The 18246-nt window shown below is 40.8% G+C and overlaps 1 protein-coding gene across 3 annotated transcripts in view; it reads left to right on the forward strand.

Moving 5' to 3' along the window:
• The window catches only part of PCYT1B (phosphate cytidylyltransferase 1B, choline), a 47166-nt gene that overhangs the window by 13381 nt on the left and 15539 nt on the right, over positions 1–18246 (forward strand). For all 3 annotated transcript variants that reach the window (XM_069873732.1, XM_069873723.1, XM_069873741.1), the window contains exons 2-4: positions 12627–12726; positions 14067–14183; positions 17195–17346. In XM_069873732.1, the coding sequence (XP_069729833.1) occupies positions 12627–12726; positions 14067–14183; positions 17195–17346 (369 nt within the window). The remainder of the gene's footprint in view (positions 1–12626; positions 12727–14066; positions 14184–17194; positions 17347–18246) is intronic.

Consider the following 18246-nt stretch of genomic DNA (forward strand, 5'->3'; position numbering starts at 1 on the left):
AGGGATTCTGTGATTCTATGACTTGAAAGAAGGTTGTAGTGAGGTGGATGTTGGTCTCTTCTGCCAAGTGACAGGCGATAGAATGAGACGGAATGGCCTCAGGTTGCACTGGGGGAGGTTCAGATTAGACAGGACAAGGGGAAATGGCCTCAAGATGTGCCAGGGGAGATCTAGGTTGCATGTTGGGAGGAATTTCTTTACCGAAGGCGTTGTCGAGCATTGGAAGAGGCTGCCCAGGGAGGTGGTTGAGTCACAATCCCTGGAGGTGTTTGAAAGACGAGGAGATGTCATGCTTGGTGACATGGTCTGGTGGCGGACTCAGCAGGGCTGGATCAATGGTTGGACTCGATGATCTTTCCCAACCTAAACCATTCTCTGTGTGTGATTAGGAAAAATTCCTTTACCAAAAGGTTTCTCCAGCACTGGCAGAGGCTGCCCAGGCAGGTGGTTGAGTCACCATCCCTGGAGATGTTTAAAACACAGTTGGATGAGGTGCTTAGGGATATGGTTTAGTAGTAGATGGGTAAAGTTGGACTCGATGGTCTCAAAGCTCTTTTCCAACTTAATGATTCTATGATTCTATGACAAGATTCCTCCGGTGGATAAGGGCACATTTGAGAATGCGGCCTGACACATTCCTAACAGCCTCCCCAGAGCGCAAAGCCAGGTTTTCACCCCCAGGAATGGGAAGCGTGTGTCTCGCTGAAGTTGTGTTATGGTAAGGAAAGCTACGCGACTTCCGAGGGTGAGCACGGAGAGCGACGGCTGGAGCCGTGCCTGCATCCCCTTCCTGGGAACCATCTCCGCAGCCGGTCTGGTCCCACCGGGAATGGGCAACCCTTCAGAGCCCAGGGAGGACTGTCCTGTGCCAGTTGGGATGCGTAGGGAAGTGAGCCTTGGGAGAGCTGCGTTTTGTGTCGGGAAGGGAGGATGAGGTAGAGCTGGGAGAGTGATAGTGAAAATAAACTCCTTGGATGGCCTTTGGTTAAGGGTGGAGGAAGGCTCCTTCAGCCACCTGCAGCAAAAGTGGTGCAACCAGTGGGGTGAGGGAGGGGGTTCTCCCACTCTGCTCCGCTCTGGTAGGACCCCACTAGGAGTGCTGTGTCCAGCTCCGGAGTCCTCAGCACAGGAAGGACATGGAGCTGTTAGAGGGAGTGCAGAGGAGGTCACAAAGATGATCCAAGGGCTGGAGCACCTCCCCCATGAGGACAGGCTTAGAGAGTCGGGCTGGTTTAGCCTGGAGAAGAGAAGGCTCCAGGGAGACCTTGTGGCAGCCTTCCAGCACCTGAAGGGGTCTACAGGAAAGCTGGGAAGGGGCTCTTTATCAGGGAGGGCAGTGATAGGATGAGGGGTTTTAAGTTGAAAGAGGGGAGATTTAGATTAGATACTAGGATGAAATTTTTTGCTCTGAGGGTGGTGAGGCACTGGCGGAGGTTACCCAGAGAAGTTACGGATGCGCCATCCCTGGAGGTGTTCAAAACAAGGTTCGATGCAGCTTTGAGCAACCTGACCTAGTGGGAGGTGTCCCTGCCCATGGCAGGGGGGTTATAACTGGAGGACCTTTAAGGTCCCTGCCACCCAAACCATTCTATGATCCTATTATTCAGATTGTGTAGGCAGCATTACAAGGTAGCCATACCCCAGGAGCCAAGGTTTTGACAGCTGCCCTTTTTTCATGTGGTAATTTAAAATAATTTAAATAATAATAATAATCATCATCATCATCCTTGCTTTTTATTTAAACCTTCTAGCATTCCCATCAGGAATGATCACTCCTTTCCCTAAACATGGTGTGCACCATTGGCAAGGTGGCAGAAAAAAAATAATAACATTAGCCATATGCACACACAAAAATGCAGAGGCAGCATCAGGGTGTGAAAGTGCATGGTTGGTACAACAGTGTAGTACTGGAAATTAGATCATTTAACATCAGAATTCAGTCACAGTGCTAATTAAAAGGTATTTGAACATCAAACTTCAGTAATTAAATTCAATGCTATAGTTAAGACATCATTCCGATAGGACAAGAAATAGCAACAGTTGTTGAAGCTGACCTAAATTAATGTTTTCTACTTGCTAATGTTATAATTGGAATCAACTTTAAAGAAGACTTGTAGTGTGTTATGGAAGGCTTCAGGGGCTGTTTGAACAGGGAAAGTTAACTCACGTGTTGTTACTGCAGTGTGTTCGTAGCAGCTGTCTAAGATTTCTCTGTCAAATGCTCAGGTATCACAACCCATTTGAATATATTACTCCATGTAGTCTGACATTTTAAAAGATTTTCAAGAAAGAAGTGACAATATGATGCCAGTATTTACAGTATCACATATTCCAGTATAATTTCACTGGAAATTAAGGTGACAGCTAGAGCACACGAATAAAACATGAATTCATTATGATGTTTTAGATCTTCCTGCGTACTAGTAAATTAATAATGGACAGTGGAAACATTTTGAATAAAGATGTATGGAAAAATGTGTCCTTATAAAGTGATATTTTGTCAGGTAGCAGATCTAGGTTGTTTTCAAGCAAAAATAGTATAATTGCTTGTTGAAGTATAGTGCGATACACCATATCCGATTAGGGCATAATTAGTGATGGAGGCAAGCGTAATTGAGTCGTGTCTTAAGTGAGAAGAATTCAGAGTTGGTGTCCTGAAGAGTTCATTACCCCTCAACAGATGATCTAATAACATGGATTTTAAATGTCTCTCAGATCGCTTTTAAGATCTTCAGTACTTTCTCTGATTCTGATCCTGCTCCTTTGAAGGCAGCATGGTACAGTGGTGGGCCAGTAACCAAGTCACTTATTTCATTAATATAAATGGAAGAGGGTGTCTCAGTTAATGATTTAGCATTGTTTTATTATCCTGCACCTCAGGATGGTACCTGCAGATGGATTTGGTACCTCAGAATGATATACTTCGTGGCAAGTAGTCTAATGATATTTACAGACGACTTTTTAATGCTGTTCATTGATTAAAACACATCCCTAAAATTAATTATCTGGGCTTTCAAGTTCTTTATATAGGCTCATTTTTGGGAAGCATTTTTTTGTTTGGTAAAGCAATACAACTTCAGAATCAGCTGAAATTTTAAGAGATGAAAAGGAAGTTAGTTCTTTCCTGAAACAGTTGTTGCCATCCATTTCATTAAAAAAAAAGATATTTGAAGCCTTAAAACTGTGAATATTTGTGATAGAATCTGCCACTAGATCCTCTGATTTTAAGCTATGGAGTCTGCTAGCTTGGCAGAAGTGTCACAGTAGAACTAAAGAAAACCCTTGTATCCTTCAAAAGGAGGAAAACAAGGGACATTGAAGGCAATCCTTAGGTAAGTTTCAATGGGTATTGAAGCCTGATGTTTTCCAGTGCCTGGTACTGTTGTGGTATAAATTGCCATTATTTTTTTCCCCAAGATACTCTTCGGGTTTCTTAACCAACTAGAGCATTAATGAGCAATTCATGGTTCAATCAATTCCCCTGGTCCATCTCTTTGCTTGATCTTTGCCTTCTTTATGTTCTCAGCTTCAACTTACCTGAATGACAGAAAAATGTCTCTCTGAGTGACACAGGTCCCTTAGTCTCAGTGCAGAATGGAGAAACAAATCAGAGTCACAGGCTTTACCCACAGTGGTGATTTTAGCAGATTGGTACTTATACCCCCTCCCCCACCCAATTAATGTTTCTCCAGTCCTGGTTTGTATTGTTCTGCCTTTATCCATTTCTTGTCTGGACCAGACTGGTGGGGTTAAACCACTTCCTAGTCTACCACCACCCCATCCATTTTTTAAAATGAGCATTACTTCTCCGACTTAAACCCTAGGATTCCTATGGTTTGGTCATGGAGACCCACATTGTTCTAAATGGGATGAACATTGCTGCAGGTCATGATGCCCATTCAAGGTATGGCAGTTGCCCCTAGACAACTTTCAACAAGCTGCAGACCGCTGTTGGGTTGTGGATCTCAGTCTGGGAATCCCAGCAGTAGGGTTTGCCTGCGTATGTCTGTACTAAAAGGGCTCATAAGTGAGGCAAGCTCTTAGTTTAAATGGATGGCATAGGAGGAAGTACCAAAGAGCGGGTATAAAGCTTTATGAGACTATTAGCTTGGGTTTTTTATAATTTATTTATGTTCCTTGTGACGAAGGGTTTTACTTTGGTCCTTCAAGACTTTGGTCGCACATGTGGGTAGCTCCTTGAAGAATTACCAAACCTCAACCTGAAAGAAACAGGCATTTCAATGCACTTGGTTCAGGAAGACTGTTCCAGATAGTGTTTTTTGTAAAAGGAAACAATGGCAGTTTATAAGGATGGTGCTGCAGATAAAGCAAAACCAAATATACATTGAAACTTACTTGAAAACAAACTGCAAAGCCTGCTTCTTGGTCTCATCTTTGCCTTGAACACACAGAGAGCTTCTTTTCCTTCTATTTCGCATCTCATCCAACACAAGCCTCAATGAGAACATCTAGGAAGTACTGTTGGCACCCTGGGCACCAACGTCTTGTTTTCAAAACTGGCTGAAGCCCTTAGGGTTAGATCAGCTAAGGGAATAAAGAGCCATGAAACCTGTGTTTCCATTGCAATACCTACCTCCTTGTGCTTTGAGTTTAACGTGAGATTGAGCTTGAATCAGGAATACCAGCTCTTCTGCAATGCACCGGGGAAGTCAAGCACAGCTTAAGGAAATTTAAGAAGCCAGATAAGCAGAAAACTGCCTGAATTAGCCAAAGTGAACTGCAGGGGAGGAAGGGGAGGACACAGGTAGGTGGGTGACTTGGCCTGTGTTTGTGGGAATGGTGGTGGGTACAAGGCCACGCAGGAATTAAGGAGCAGTTTTCATGAATTTAAAGTAAAGCGAGTCTATGTTCAAAATTATGTAAAGAAGCAGATAAGTGCTTTTCTTTGCTGTGTGTGCTCTGTCTTTGGCAGAATGGTATTCCCAGGAATACCGGGCTGTTCCTGAGATCATAGTTACGTGACATCTGTGCTACCATCGTATGCCTGTTCTCAGGCAAGTCAAGGTGTGGCCAGGTCCCATTTGCCGGTGCAGGAAGAGGCATCAGGGTCCTGTGTGCCCAGCTAGTTTCTTGTGTTTAGCAAGGACAGGCTCGCTGGAGACTTAGGACTATCCATATGGTAGATAAATACGTTCTGCCAAGGCACCGTAAGCATCGGGGCCATTTGAGGTTCACCCTGGCAATCCCAGTCCCTGCTCCTAAGGCTGAATTTATTTATACTGCCTTGTCTTGAGATTCTAAGGCTATAGAATTATACAGTTCAATAGGAATCAGGCATCAAATATCTTGGGGCCACTGAATCTACAGTACTTTGGAAAATGAGACTCAGAATTGAAGAACACAGTCCTCACATATTTTAAAGTATCTGCTTCTTTAGCTACTTTGTTTGTTTTATTGATTTTTTTATAAGAAATGAGAGTACATGAATTTGTTTTTTCAAATTATTCAAATACATTTGGAAAACACTTATTTTATTGAAGGGTAAAGGAGAATGTTTTAGTACTTTCACTCACTGGAGCTGTATAATGGTTTAAGGAGGCACTAGACTCCTTTAGACAATCTCTCTGTTGCTGCTGTTAAGTCAGGAAATGTTAAGCACAGAGTTTGAAATAATTGCAAGAAAAGTGTGTATGTTTTGGATTCCTGTATTTTCGTCCCTGGATGTCTTTTTTCCTTTGTATTTGCAAACAGTGTTTTGAGAGAGTCTCATGCAATCACTAGAATTATTTCAGATATTTTATTTCCATGAGTTTCCATAGATCTTTATATTTTTCTTTCCTGTATCACTGAAAGGTATATGCAGTTTTAATCAGAGGAGTTAATGATGACTTTAGGGAGATTTATTGTAGTTAAAAAGCATCCTGCGCATCTGTTTCTCTCTCATGTGATATTATGACTTAGGGGGTCTGCCATCTGTTTGTTTCAAAGTGAAACTAAGCATAAATATATATGTAAACAGCTTTATATTTGAGAAACTCTAATTTGACCAATATCTTTTTGGTACTTTACAAATTTGGTTTCTGCTCTGGACTAATTGTAGTTTTCGTAAGTGTTAGCTACTACATGAAAGGACAATCCCATAAAAAAATGCCAAGAGTAGCTGGTGCTTGGGGACATGTAGCAATCTTTGCCATGCTTAACAAAATAAGCCTGTAGACACCAAAAATCTGCTGTGATTTCCCTCTACTACATCAAAGGACATAGAATTGGCATACGTTCCAGAATGCTATAGTGTCTGCAAAAACATAGTGAAATATGTATTCACCAGATGCATAGAACTACAGATATTTTTTTAAGTATTCACAAATGATACATAAGCACAGGAAACAAACATTACATTCCATGTATTGTATTCATTCCTTGCAAATGCATGTATGCAATGACATTTTGGAAGCAGCTTTAATTAGGAGAATATTAGCAATTTCTTGCACTGTGCTGTGGTCATTGCTGTGAAGGTTTGTATAATATCTTTAAGAAAAGGGGTGGAAACCCAACACATACATGGATGTGGCACAGGAGAAATACTGAATTAGGAGCCAAATACTAACTACACAGGCAAGAAGTATGCACTGCGTATTACCAGACATCCAGCACTGTGCACAGACCCCCAGTGCAGCTAAACTATGTATCACAATATGTGCTTATACCGTTGTTTCCACATAATGTGCTTTCCTTTCTTACATGTACACAGGCAGATGCACTCCCTGTGGGAAAACAGTTCTTCCCAGGGTGCTTCTGCCTGCCAGATGGGGAACTGCATGAAGTATGTGCCTCCTGTGCGGGAGGAAGAAAACGGGGTTTCTTTTGCTTCGACATAGCTGAGTAATGGTTTATACAAACTACTGTCCTACATCTGACATGAAATAATTGATTGACATTGCATATTTTTATGTAAAGGCATAAGCAGAGATTGAGTACTGGGCCAAATTCAGCCAATATCTTAGCTATAACTCAGCTGATTTCAGTAGATTAACCCTTGCCCGTGTTAAAGCGGAAGTCAGGTCCCTTTAGGTGTATATCAGGTGTGTCCAGTACTGTACAAGTGATAGAAATGGATAGAGGAAAAAAATCAAATTGACATTGTCTCCAGTTTCTGGATTGATCAATAACACGCAGAGTGGTGTTAGAGCAGTGGTTACACATTTCTGGTCTATCGACCATGGCCAACCCTCAGCATCACTCATAGGCCAGCAAGCACCTGCCATTCAGCTTTTAGTTGCATATGCACTAAGGGTGGTTTGCGCTTTGAGTTGTGTTGCAATGCCCTGACTTTGTGATGGCATCTGCAGGCTGTGGCTAGGTAACTGCTACCCTGTTGAAGGATCTACGTACTTTATTCTGAAATACTGCTTATCCCTCCTCGGTGCCATGACATCTGACAGCTTGTCTAAGTCTCTGGACATCAGGAAAGGAAGACATCTAGGCTCACAGGCTGCATATCACCTTAGCTGCAGTTTGTTCTTTCAATGCATCCTACCTGGGTCACCTGTATGTAGTGCTGCTTCCAGCTGTGCCAGGGGAGTGGGCTCGGGTGGGTGAGCTGCTGAGGGTCACGTTTCTTTTCTTGCTAGAATTCATAGAGACTGAGGTGTTTCCTCTCCTGTTCTTTCACTGGAGCTCTGCTTGACTTGAGGCCTATCCTATCTCTAGGATGGATTTTATTTTCTAGGTAACGTGTTCCAGTTCAGTCAAAAGTCATGGCTGTCACACGGGAATCTTGTCAGGGAATTCCTTGGCCTTTTGCAAATACTAGACTGGATTATATAATAGTTGTTCTAGTTTCATAATCTATGAATCTGTACGTATATACATCATCGTGCTGCTTGAGAAGGCAGTGGAAGCTGCTTTTCTTCTATTATATCTTCAGTTTGTAAATGCATCTTGCAATTAATTGTTACTGACTTAACACTAACGACAAGCAAAGTATATTTGATTGAAGATAAAACCCAGAAGACGCAACTGAGAATAAGGCAATTTGGAATGCTTGCAAAGAGATTATATTTTTTAAGTTATTACACTTATTAAATTAGTTTGCCCTATTTTTAGTTTGCATCCACCTCTCTGAGTCAGCAGAACTGTGAGAGAACAGGCTAGATGCATTAGTGTCAGAGCTGCTTGTGAAAAGTTTACATGGAGGCATCCACCAATACATTCAATTACACCTTAATTGCTCATAAATTTACCTGTTTGGATCAAGGTTACTAAAGATAATATATGAGACAACATGATTTTCATTTCTCACAATGCTCACTTACTGAACTTGTAAGAGAAGACCTTGGTAGTCCTTAAACACAGTCTTAAATACTTGCAAAGGGTATTCATACTTCAGAAACTCAGCATGCTTTTTTAGTTCCATCGCAAGAGTTTTGATAGCGTTTTTGTCTTCAATGTTTCTTAGAACCGATTTCATTTTTTTTCCTGGTCTGTAAGTATTGTTTGCCAACATCAGGAGCAGGTTCCCAAAATAACCTTTCCTCTTATGAGGATCTTGCCCACGTGATTTGTTCCAGTGAAATCAGTTATGTTTTAAATACTGCCTCTGAGATAAAAGGAGATTACAGCATCAGACCTCCCACAGAATTTGCCTGCCAGCTTAGTTGTTTTATAAGCACAGGCCCAGCCTGCTGTACCAAGTTTTGCCTTGGTAGCTGTACTGGTTCAGGATCTGAAATTTTCTTAGACCTTTGTTGATGCCAACATCTTAGGTGACCATACAACTGTTTGCTCTACCAAGAGAACTGTATTTTTGTCTTTGTCATGTGGTGAAGGTGGTAATGTAGCTGCACACCTTAAAAGAAATAATAAAAATGAGTAGTTCCTTCAGATGTTGCATGCAATTACCCTGCAGGCAGAGTTAAATAGCAGATGCACTATGGCGTAGATGGGTCTATGTTTGCCCATTTTCCGAAATATTGTCACCCTCGCTGTTGTGTTTAAAAAAGAAAACAAAAACAAAAAAAAAAGAAAAAAGCCTAGAAAACAAACATTAACACAGCTAATTATTTCCTCTTTTAGACTGTAATCAAAAGAGAGGGTGTGGAGGTGCTTGAGCTTCTGACCTAGTATTCCAGTACTACAATTTCTGTTCTACAAATCACTTTTTAATCTATTGGAAACATAAGCTATGAGTGTCTATCTGGTGACTAGCAGGTAAGTTAAATGGCTACAGCAGCCTAAGGTAGTATTAAGGGTGCTAATAAAAAGGCATCATCAAGGTACATCTGAAAATAAGCTGCTTCTAGCTGTCACTTGGGTTTTCTTCATAAAGTATCCCAGCTACAGAACCAGCTCAGGCCTGCCTACCACACTGCAGTCTCTTCTTTGGGCTACTATCTCAGTAAATATAGTTGCAGGTTACAAAGATGTTACTGGGTGTAAAAGGAGCTGTGAGGCATTTGCTAGGAATTCCTCCTTTACCTACCTTCCATCTTTTAATTTCCTGAAGTTTATCGAATGCCATTCAGTGATTTTGTAAATTGTGAGAACACAAGTAAGATACTGTTTAAACTTGTCATCGAATGAATCGCTTCTTATATGATAGAGTTATTGGATATGATGTTTATGCACATGTTCGTTTTTAGGAAGTGAATTTAATTATAATGGAGTGCAGCGTCTTCATTAGCAGGAAATAGTACTCGCATTGCAAGAGTTTTCAACATCTGCTGAAGTAAATATCCCTAATTAGTCCTAATATTACAATGACTCTCAATCTGTGACATGTAATGGGCTTTTTCTAGAGACTACATATTAATAATAGAGTAATAATGTGGCATTTGGACTGCTTAAGTGAAAGTAAGGTCTCCCTGCTGACACCAGGTGTAAGGTGATCACGTCATCAAAGAAAACTGCAAAGTGTGAGCACCATGTGAATAATTTTCTACTCCTGTCTATTAAAGCTCTAGAAAGTGGGAGAGCTATCAGTTTGAACACCTTGCAGTTAACAAGGAAGGACAACAAAAATAATCAAAGTTGTGGGCCAGCTTCCATACAAGAAACAAATAAATGAGGTAAAGCTCTTCAGCCTGGAAATGTGACTGAGGGGTGAAAAGAGAGAAGCAGGGAACAGGCAGCTATGGATGAATTTACTGAAGCTTCCAGTACAAGAATGTCAAATAATACAAGGAGGAGGCAAATGCTGAAAAAACAAAATTAGATAATTCATCGTTGAACTCACATTATACCTATAGGGCATCGTGCTACAGGATGACGCGGGTCTTGGAGGCTTACCTTGATCAAAAGACAAGGCTAATTTGGCTTGCTTGACTAATCAACAAATATAAATGCCTGAAAAATAAGGAGGGCACAGATGAAAGGAAAAAAAATCTGTCAGAGAAAAACAGAAGTACATTTGCACAAAGTCTTTGTCTAACCATCTGACTATTGGCAAAACTATAACAAACTCCTTAAAGTACTTTAATGGATTAAAGTGAAAACGTTGCTATATAGATTACTTGCTCTCTTCTCCCAATTCTAGTTAATACTGACAAGAAACTGGAAAGAATACACATCATTATATACAAACTGAAAGAGGTTTGATAAATTATTTGTTTTTTTAGTAATTTCTTGAAATAGTTTCTTATGCTGTAATTTACAAACCAAATGGTCTCATCTTATTTTACTCATAAGATGCATATGTTAAACTTAGCAACGTTTTTTTCTAGGCTAGATAAAGCTAAATAATATCGGATACTCATTAGGCAGCTATTACTGGATTTCATTCGATCCATCAGCACATGGTATTTTTACATTTCTCTATGTGCCTTTGATAGAATATTGCAGATTTTGATCTATTATATTGAATGTATTTTCATATCTAGTGACTGAAATGTCACAGATTAACAGGAATATTGGCAAGTCTAGTTGTAAGCCCTTAGCTGTAAACTAAGCGTTAATGATAAGCATAAAGAAAAGCTGGACCGATGGGAAGCCAATAGAAGTGGTTCTCCATTGAGCAGAGACCAGAAGAAAAATCTTTGTGTTGCAAAGGCGTTTACATGGATAAAAAAAGAACCACAGTGTTTGCCAAGGGGGAGAAAAAAGGTATCTTGCCGCAAACCAGGCCTATTTTCTTCAAATAATCTCCAAGGAAACAGCCTCTGCCAAGCTAGGATCTGATTACCAGCCTCAGGCCTCAGACCATAGCCATTATTGTTTTAACATTTCTGTCTTCCTTTTTATCCCAGCAGGAACCAGGCTGTATGGTCTGCCATGTAACTTGACCTTGCTTGGAGATAAAAAGACAGGTTAGCACACAGCTATCACAAAGCCAGAAGCAAAAAGACAGTATTTAGAAAATAAAGGAAGGAGCTGGCACAATGTGATTATGTGTAATGTTCTGCGCTGTGCGGCGTGGGTGGCCTGATGAGCAGTGCCCATCCACAAAACCCAGACAGAAACTTGGACTTGGTCATGATTTCTCCATTTTTAACCTTGTCTGTACGGAGAAGCTGTGATTTTCTGTGATTTAAGTGTGTTAATATCACTATCACTAATATCACTAAGATATTAACATTTACTCGGATTATTTCTTCCAATATGGGAGATCAAGAAAAAGAAGAAAAGAAAAATGGAAGAAAAAAAAAAACCTACATAAAATTCTAATGCTTTTGGTAGACAAAAGAAATAATAAATCAGCAGAAAGTGTTGGGTATGAACCTTAGAGCTCACATAAAGTCTTTGCTGCTGTTTGCTGCTGTCTTCTGAGCTTTCCATGCAACAAGCCAGTGAGCCCAGAGTTCACGAGCAAGTGGACATGACATGTCTTAAAGTGTCTCAGGGATGCTAAAAGAAATAAAGGCTCAATGATTAAGCATTCAGCATCCAAAAGCTGAAAAAAGCATGAAGAGGAAGAGAGATTATGCTGCAACCAACCATAGGTGCTCAAAGTCTCTCTTACATCTTTAGGTTATAAGCGCTTCAGAAGAAGGTACCTTTGTGGTGCTCTGATTACAGTTAGAGCGTTTTAGTACTATTACAGTATGTGTCAGACCAGAGAAAGGAGTTGCAGCTCAGTTACCTCTGGTTAGATGGGACTTCTGGTTGTACCCTTGGCTTTATTTTGAATGGCTCCTCAAAAGTATACAAGGTTCTGATTAAAAATGCAACAAAATAACTACAGTCCCAGTGATCTGTTTTGATGTCTTGTCAGTGGGAGGATGCAGGGCCTGTAAGGAGGTGGCCTATTTACAGCTTACTAAATTCCAATTAGTTTTCTCAGCTACTGTTTACATAGCAGAACACATTTTGCCTTTTAGGCCTTCGGACATTGGGACCAAACCAAGGATGAAGGTACTTGGGCCATCAAACCTGACTTTGATCTCAGCAAATGGAAAAATTATGTACCTGCACCAACTTCAGAAATGCTTGAGCTTCTCAACAGAGACAAAGAATTAAGTTGCATAGCATGTTTTGAAAGCTTTATTTCTGTCATCATTTTACCTTGCATGAATTGTGTATCCTCACAGGTGACCAAAAAAGCAAAAATCCCCCAAAAAAACCCAACGTCAAGCCTGGTTACAGCATCCTGTTACAGTTAAATGGTTCTTTTTTAACTGCTTTTTAGAAGAAACAAATTGACTTTCTTTGTGGCTTTTTTCCCCTTCCAGACTCTGACGGCACCTGCTCCATTCGCAGATGAAAGAAGCTGTCAGTGCCAAGCTCCCCATGAGAAGCTAACCATTGCACAGGCCCGCCTAGGAACACCAGGTATGTATAGACTGCAACATCAGGAGAACCACAGGTGCTCCCAAAGCTCAGGCTCTCCCTTACGGATATCTGTCCATGCTCACTTATGTTTTCTGCTTGGAAGCAGAAAGGCCAGCTTGGTATCTGGTGCTATCAGGTAATAGGGAAGAAACCAGTGACTAGAGGACAATTATGTTCTGCTAGAGAAAGAAAAAGAGAAAACATTTCAACTTGAAGTTTGATGTTTTCTTGGATAGCTGCATGTTGGTTGGAAGGAAGGCTTCCCAGCCCACTCCAGCCAGCCTGAAAATTGTGTTGGGTACTGACCACCTCTGGGATTCTCTTTCCATCCTACCGCTGTATGATGAAAGACAAAGAAACCATGTCCATTTTCTTTATCCTGACATTAGTGATTGGGCTGGTGAAACAGGATGATTTCACATCAAGTCCCAAATACATACTTCAAGCCTGCTAAATTCCAAGATGTTATTTTTTAAAAGCCTTTGTTTACTTATTTTACTTATTTAAAATAAGCTTTTACATTATGTACAATAAATAGGGGTAAGTAGCAGCTCTCCAGTCAGCTCTGCAAGAAACAATGTTCTCCGGTGGACCCTTGGATGTCCTGACAACAGAGACATCTCTCTGTAGTGCTGAAGCACAGTCCATGGAGGCTGCAGCTCTGTTGCTCTCATCTCAACCATCCTTTTGCTTGGCGGTGGCACAGCTGCAGGCATGTCATTTAGTAAAGCAAGTCCTTTTTCTATCTGGAAGCCTCTGCTGTAGATGTCATACAGAAAGCAAAATTTATAGGAGTGATAGCAGGAAAATGGTGAGAAAAAGAAATGATAGTCTAATTATAGAGAAGAGCTTGGGAGAAGTAGGAAAAGAGCGAAGAGAAAGGTTTATGTGGAAGAGGTAAGTGATACATTTTTACAGTGGAAAGCTGTGGGAAAAACAAAGTCATGGAAAAGAGAGAAGGAAAAGGGAGATGATAGGAAAAAAAGAAGTAAAAATGTTTAAAAAAATCCAGAAGGCAGAACTGACTAGAAAGGCAGAGAGGAAAGAACAAGACATATGGTGGAACTCCAAATGAGGCAGGAAGATGACATTTTTGCTGAATTAGAGTGCAAGGATGATGTATGATAATAAATAGGCTGGGTCTGAGAGAAAACATCATAAAGTACAGAGAAGAACAAGTAATGAGCAGGATAAAACACTGCAAGTTCACCCATGGTGCATTTTGAACACAGGAGTAAATCTCCACAATTATCTGATCTGGGAACAAGTACCTGTCCAGTAGTATTAAGTGCAACTTGTTTTGGGACTGAAAAATCACTGTTGTGTTTCTCTCTTCACAGCCGATAGACCTGTCAGAGTGTATGCAGATGGGATATTTGACCTCTTCCACTCTGGCCATGCTAGAGCTCTTATGCAAGCCAAAACTCTATTCCCAAATAGCTACTTATTAGTAGGAGGTAAGATCAGACTTATTTATTGCACTGGATTTTTTCTTCTGTGCTTTGGTATCAGAGAGCTATTGCTGTGCTTGCACCTCCAGCTGTTTATACACTGACTTTGAATGCTGCTTTCACTCTGGGGGCTTTCTATAGGTGATTTGCCTTGAATTATATCTTACAATTGCATCAATTAAAGTAAAAGTCAAATTCTGCCCTCAGCAGCACAGGCACAATTCCCGTTCTAGTTAAAGCAGCTGCCTGCATAGCTCTGAGCTTGGAATAGCTCCAGATGAATAATTTACCTTTTCCAGGTTTTTGCTCAAAATTGTTCAAAGATGGAGATGAGTGAATGAGATCAACCACTCATTTGTTCCTGGCTCCTTCGTCTCGCTACCAGCCAAGCACATCGCACAGCCCCAGATGCCAGGTCAGCACCGTGTGTGCAGACCCAGCCCTCAACATCAGCAAAGGAGCTAAATCACCCATTATCATTGGAGATCCAAATGTAGCTCAGGATTCTAACATAGTTTTCAGCTTACAAGTGTCCCTGGGCAGGTTACTTTCTTATCAGTGTTTTTGCCGTGAATATCTTCTATTTTTTTCTGCTGTGCAGCTGGCTAACAGCAGTTCAGCAGTTAGTAGGTGCCTGAGGAGTCGTTGGAGGGTGGCTGTGTCCTGCGTAACTGGCTGTGCAAGCTCTCGTGAGGCTGCAAAAACATGCATTTTGGTTCTAGTTTCTCACACCTTTGGGGTTGAGATATGCCTCACGTAAACTTTTCACAGCAGCCTTCACCTTCCTAAATGCTTACAGCAGTGATGATAAAGCAAACGTGACTGCAACCTCTAGACACGCTGTAAGGTACATTATTTTGTATCTTTGAAAAAAATCACTTGAAAGGCATGGGGAAAAAGAGCCAACGTAGAAGAAATCTACTTATAAACACACTCTTCCATTTTAGTCTTAAGTCTATGAATGGAACTTCCTGGGAGGGTAAGGAGACATCCCTTTGTTATGAAGAAAACATTTAGGACACTTGTGTTTTCTTGCTCAGCCAGATAGCTTGAAGAAGAAGCAAGTAGAGGTGCAAGACTGTGGGGTTTTAAAAGAAGTGCCAGTAATGTATGTTTTGCTGTTGCTTTTAAAGGAGTGAAGAGTGTGTCCCAGATCTAGGAAGGAGCTCTGAGGCAAAAGCCTGGCTCCTTTGACATTCATGGCCTATCTTCACTTTGCAGCCAGCCCTTATCAGCACCTTTTTTCCCAGCAAGGCACCATGTCTTACTGTGTTTAAAAAATGGGCACCTCTCCACACCCACATACAATTTGTGCTGCAAAAGCACTAGCGTCATTTGTGTTTGTGGGTACCTCAAGCAACCCCTTCTATTTCTTGTTGTGAAGGCAATTATTTGGAGCAAAGATTTTTTTTTTAAATAGATATTTATACCTTTGCAAATCAGTCATTTGCCCAGAGTGACAGAATCCAAAGTAAATAAAAAGACATTGTGTCTGCATTGCGCGTGAACAAACAGTAATCAAAAAATGAAATCAAACCTTTCTACAGAATTCAAGCAAATCTTACTCTTTTCCAATAATTTTAGTAGACCCTGTCTTCCAGGAGAGGGTAGCTTTAAGATGACATAAAGGCTGCAAATAAATATAAATATAATGCCAGAAGGGATCTTTCTACTGAAAATGCTTTGATTTCCATTAAATTTCTTGTCAGCAGGCATAAAAAATGACATAATAGGATAGAGTAGCGTTTTGCTAGCTGCAATTCATATGTATATTATTACCTGGCTTTGAATTTTGCACAAACTTCGGGGCTATCTAAACCTTCCTACGTTTTTCCTACTTTAAAGGTCCTTAACAACCATCGCAGCAAGAACATCCATTTCAGATCATAAAAAAGACAGAATTTTTGCAGCGCCTTGCATGATAGGTTGATGTTTTCAAATCAGAAAGAAGCAGCAGCTGTAGGGCTGCTCTCACACTTCCCTGCAGCACTAATAATGTTGCATTTATCATTCGTCAAGCACATTTACTGTTTGTCCCAGTGTCACAGACAAGTGATATCTAAAGGCACAGGTTTGCCCTGTGGTGAAGGTCTGTCAACCCGGCTATAAATGGATATCACATTATTCCATGGAGGTTGCCAAATGACTACTATAGCTATAATATAGGACAGAGTTACAGTTGTGGGGACAGACCACTGTGTTTCTGAACTTGCTTATTCCACTAGAGCATATGGCTTTTCCTAGTCTTTTCCGTTGGGCTTCCTTCTGCTGTGTCCCATTTGAACATGACATGAGCTTTACTTCTCTTTTTATGAAACCGGCTGACCTCAAAGTGAAACTCAGAGACAGATTCCTGTAAGATTTTCCATGACTTGTTTTCCATCAGTGTTTGTGTAGTGAGAAACTGTTCATCTGTGATTTAGTGCTTTGTTAGAAAATTCATCATTTAGAGCATTGTGTACAAAGCAGGAATAGGAGGTTCAGAGAGGCTAAAGGGTCTCCATTCTTAGAAACGCTAGTGGACACGGCCTTGAGAAACCTGCTATAGTTGACCCTGCTGCGAGGAGGATGGTGGGATTACGTGACGTCTAATGGTGCCTTCCTACCTCAACTATTTTTGTGATACATGAAGCTTGCAAGCGCTCTGTGTTTGCCGGCACTGCACTTTTTAATTGTTTCTAAAGCATTGGCTGTCACCCTTGAAATTTCACAGCCCATGACATTGCCACTTAGAGTGGAATTGAGTTATCTCAACATGTGCATATCATACCACCCGAGATGTCCTACAACATCTCACTCGGGCTCTGGCTGCAGCTCCAGAAAGGGAAAGATCTCTCAGAAGTCAATGGTTGTACCTGCCAACTCCGTGCAGAACTCTTAGATGCCCTGGAGCAGCCCAAAATTAGCTATGCTAATGACTAGGTACTTAATGGAATTATCAGGAAATTAATAAAAACTCATAGTCATGCTAATTCTACTGAGTGTGTAGCCATTTTGTTGACACTTCCATATTTTAGTTTGCAGTGATGATTTAACTCATAAATTCAAAGGCTTCACTGTGATGAATGAAACTGAGCGATACGAAGCCCTCAGACATTGTCGTTATGTGGATGAAGTCATCAGAGATGCACCTTGGACACTGACACCTGAGTTCCTTGAAAAACATAAGGTACATTTCTCTCCTTATCCCTCTCCTCCCCTGTATAGACCAACAGTTGAGAATAAACTCATTATGGTTGGGTAATTGTTTTAAACTAAAAGAGGGCAGATTTAGACTAGATATAAGGAAGAAATGTTCTACTCTGAGGGAGGTGAAACACTGGAACAGGTTGCCCAGAAGGGTGGTAGGTGTCCCATCCCTGGCAACATTCAAGGTCAGGCTGGACAAGGTCTGAGTGACCTGATCAAGTTGAAGATCTTGCTCACTGCAAGGGGGTTGGACTAGATGAACTTTAAGGATCCCTTTCAACCCAACCATTCTGTGATTCTGTGATTCAATAAGCAGCAAATCTGTGGAATTCTGTGCACTGGAATAAATTATTTAATTCAGTTAAATACCAGTCACTTTAATTACATATACAGCATTGCTTGCCTCAGTCTTTGTGAGAAAATGTCATACTTATGCCTTTTTTTCTTAGTATGCTAGGATGATTTCTGTAGTGGGATTTTGGAATGGTAAAGTAATATGGAATTATCAGCCATAAACTGACATTCAAGAAAGGAGCTCATGAACCAGGAAAGTTATTACATAGTGCCTAAAGTCCTGTTAGGGCTTGAATTAAAGCCACATTTCTTATTAATATCAACAGGTGCAATAATTGTTCAGAAATATATAAAACATCATGCGTCCTCTAAAAGGCAGGGTATAATTTCTTATGTGCTATTGACTGTCTTTCAATATATGTAAATCTTAACCAAAGCATAATTAACAAGGATGTATTTTAATGTCCACATCACTGGGTGATAAGTGGACAGCATGACAGTACTAGTTACACGTGTATACGTACACAGCCCTAAGGAGGTAGAATCAGTAATCCTGCCTCCATGGATTTGAAAGTCGAGGCTTTGC

The sequence above is a fragment of the Phaenicophaeus curvirostris genome, chromosome 1 (assembly GCF_032191515.1).
Source record: "Phaenicophaeus curvirostris isolate KB17595 chromosome 1, BPBGC_Pcur_1.0, whole genome shotgun sequence".
NCBI lineage: Eukaryota > Metazoa > Chordata > Aves > Cuculiformes > Cuculidae > Phaenicophaeus > Phaenicophaeus curvirostris.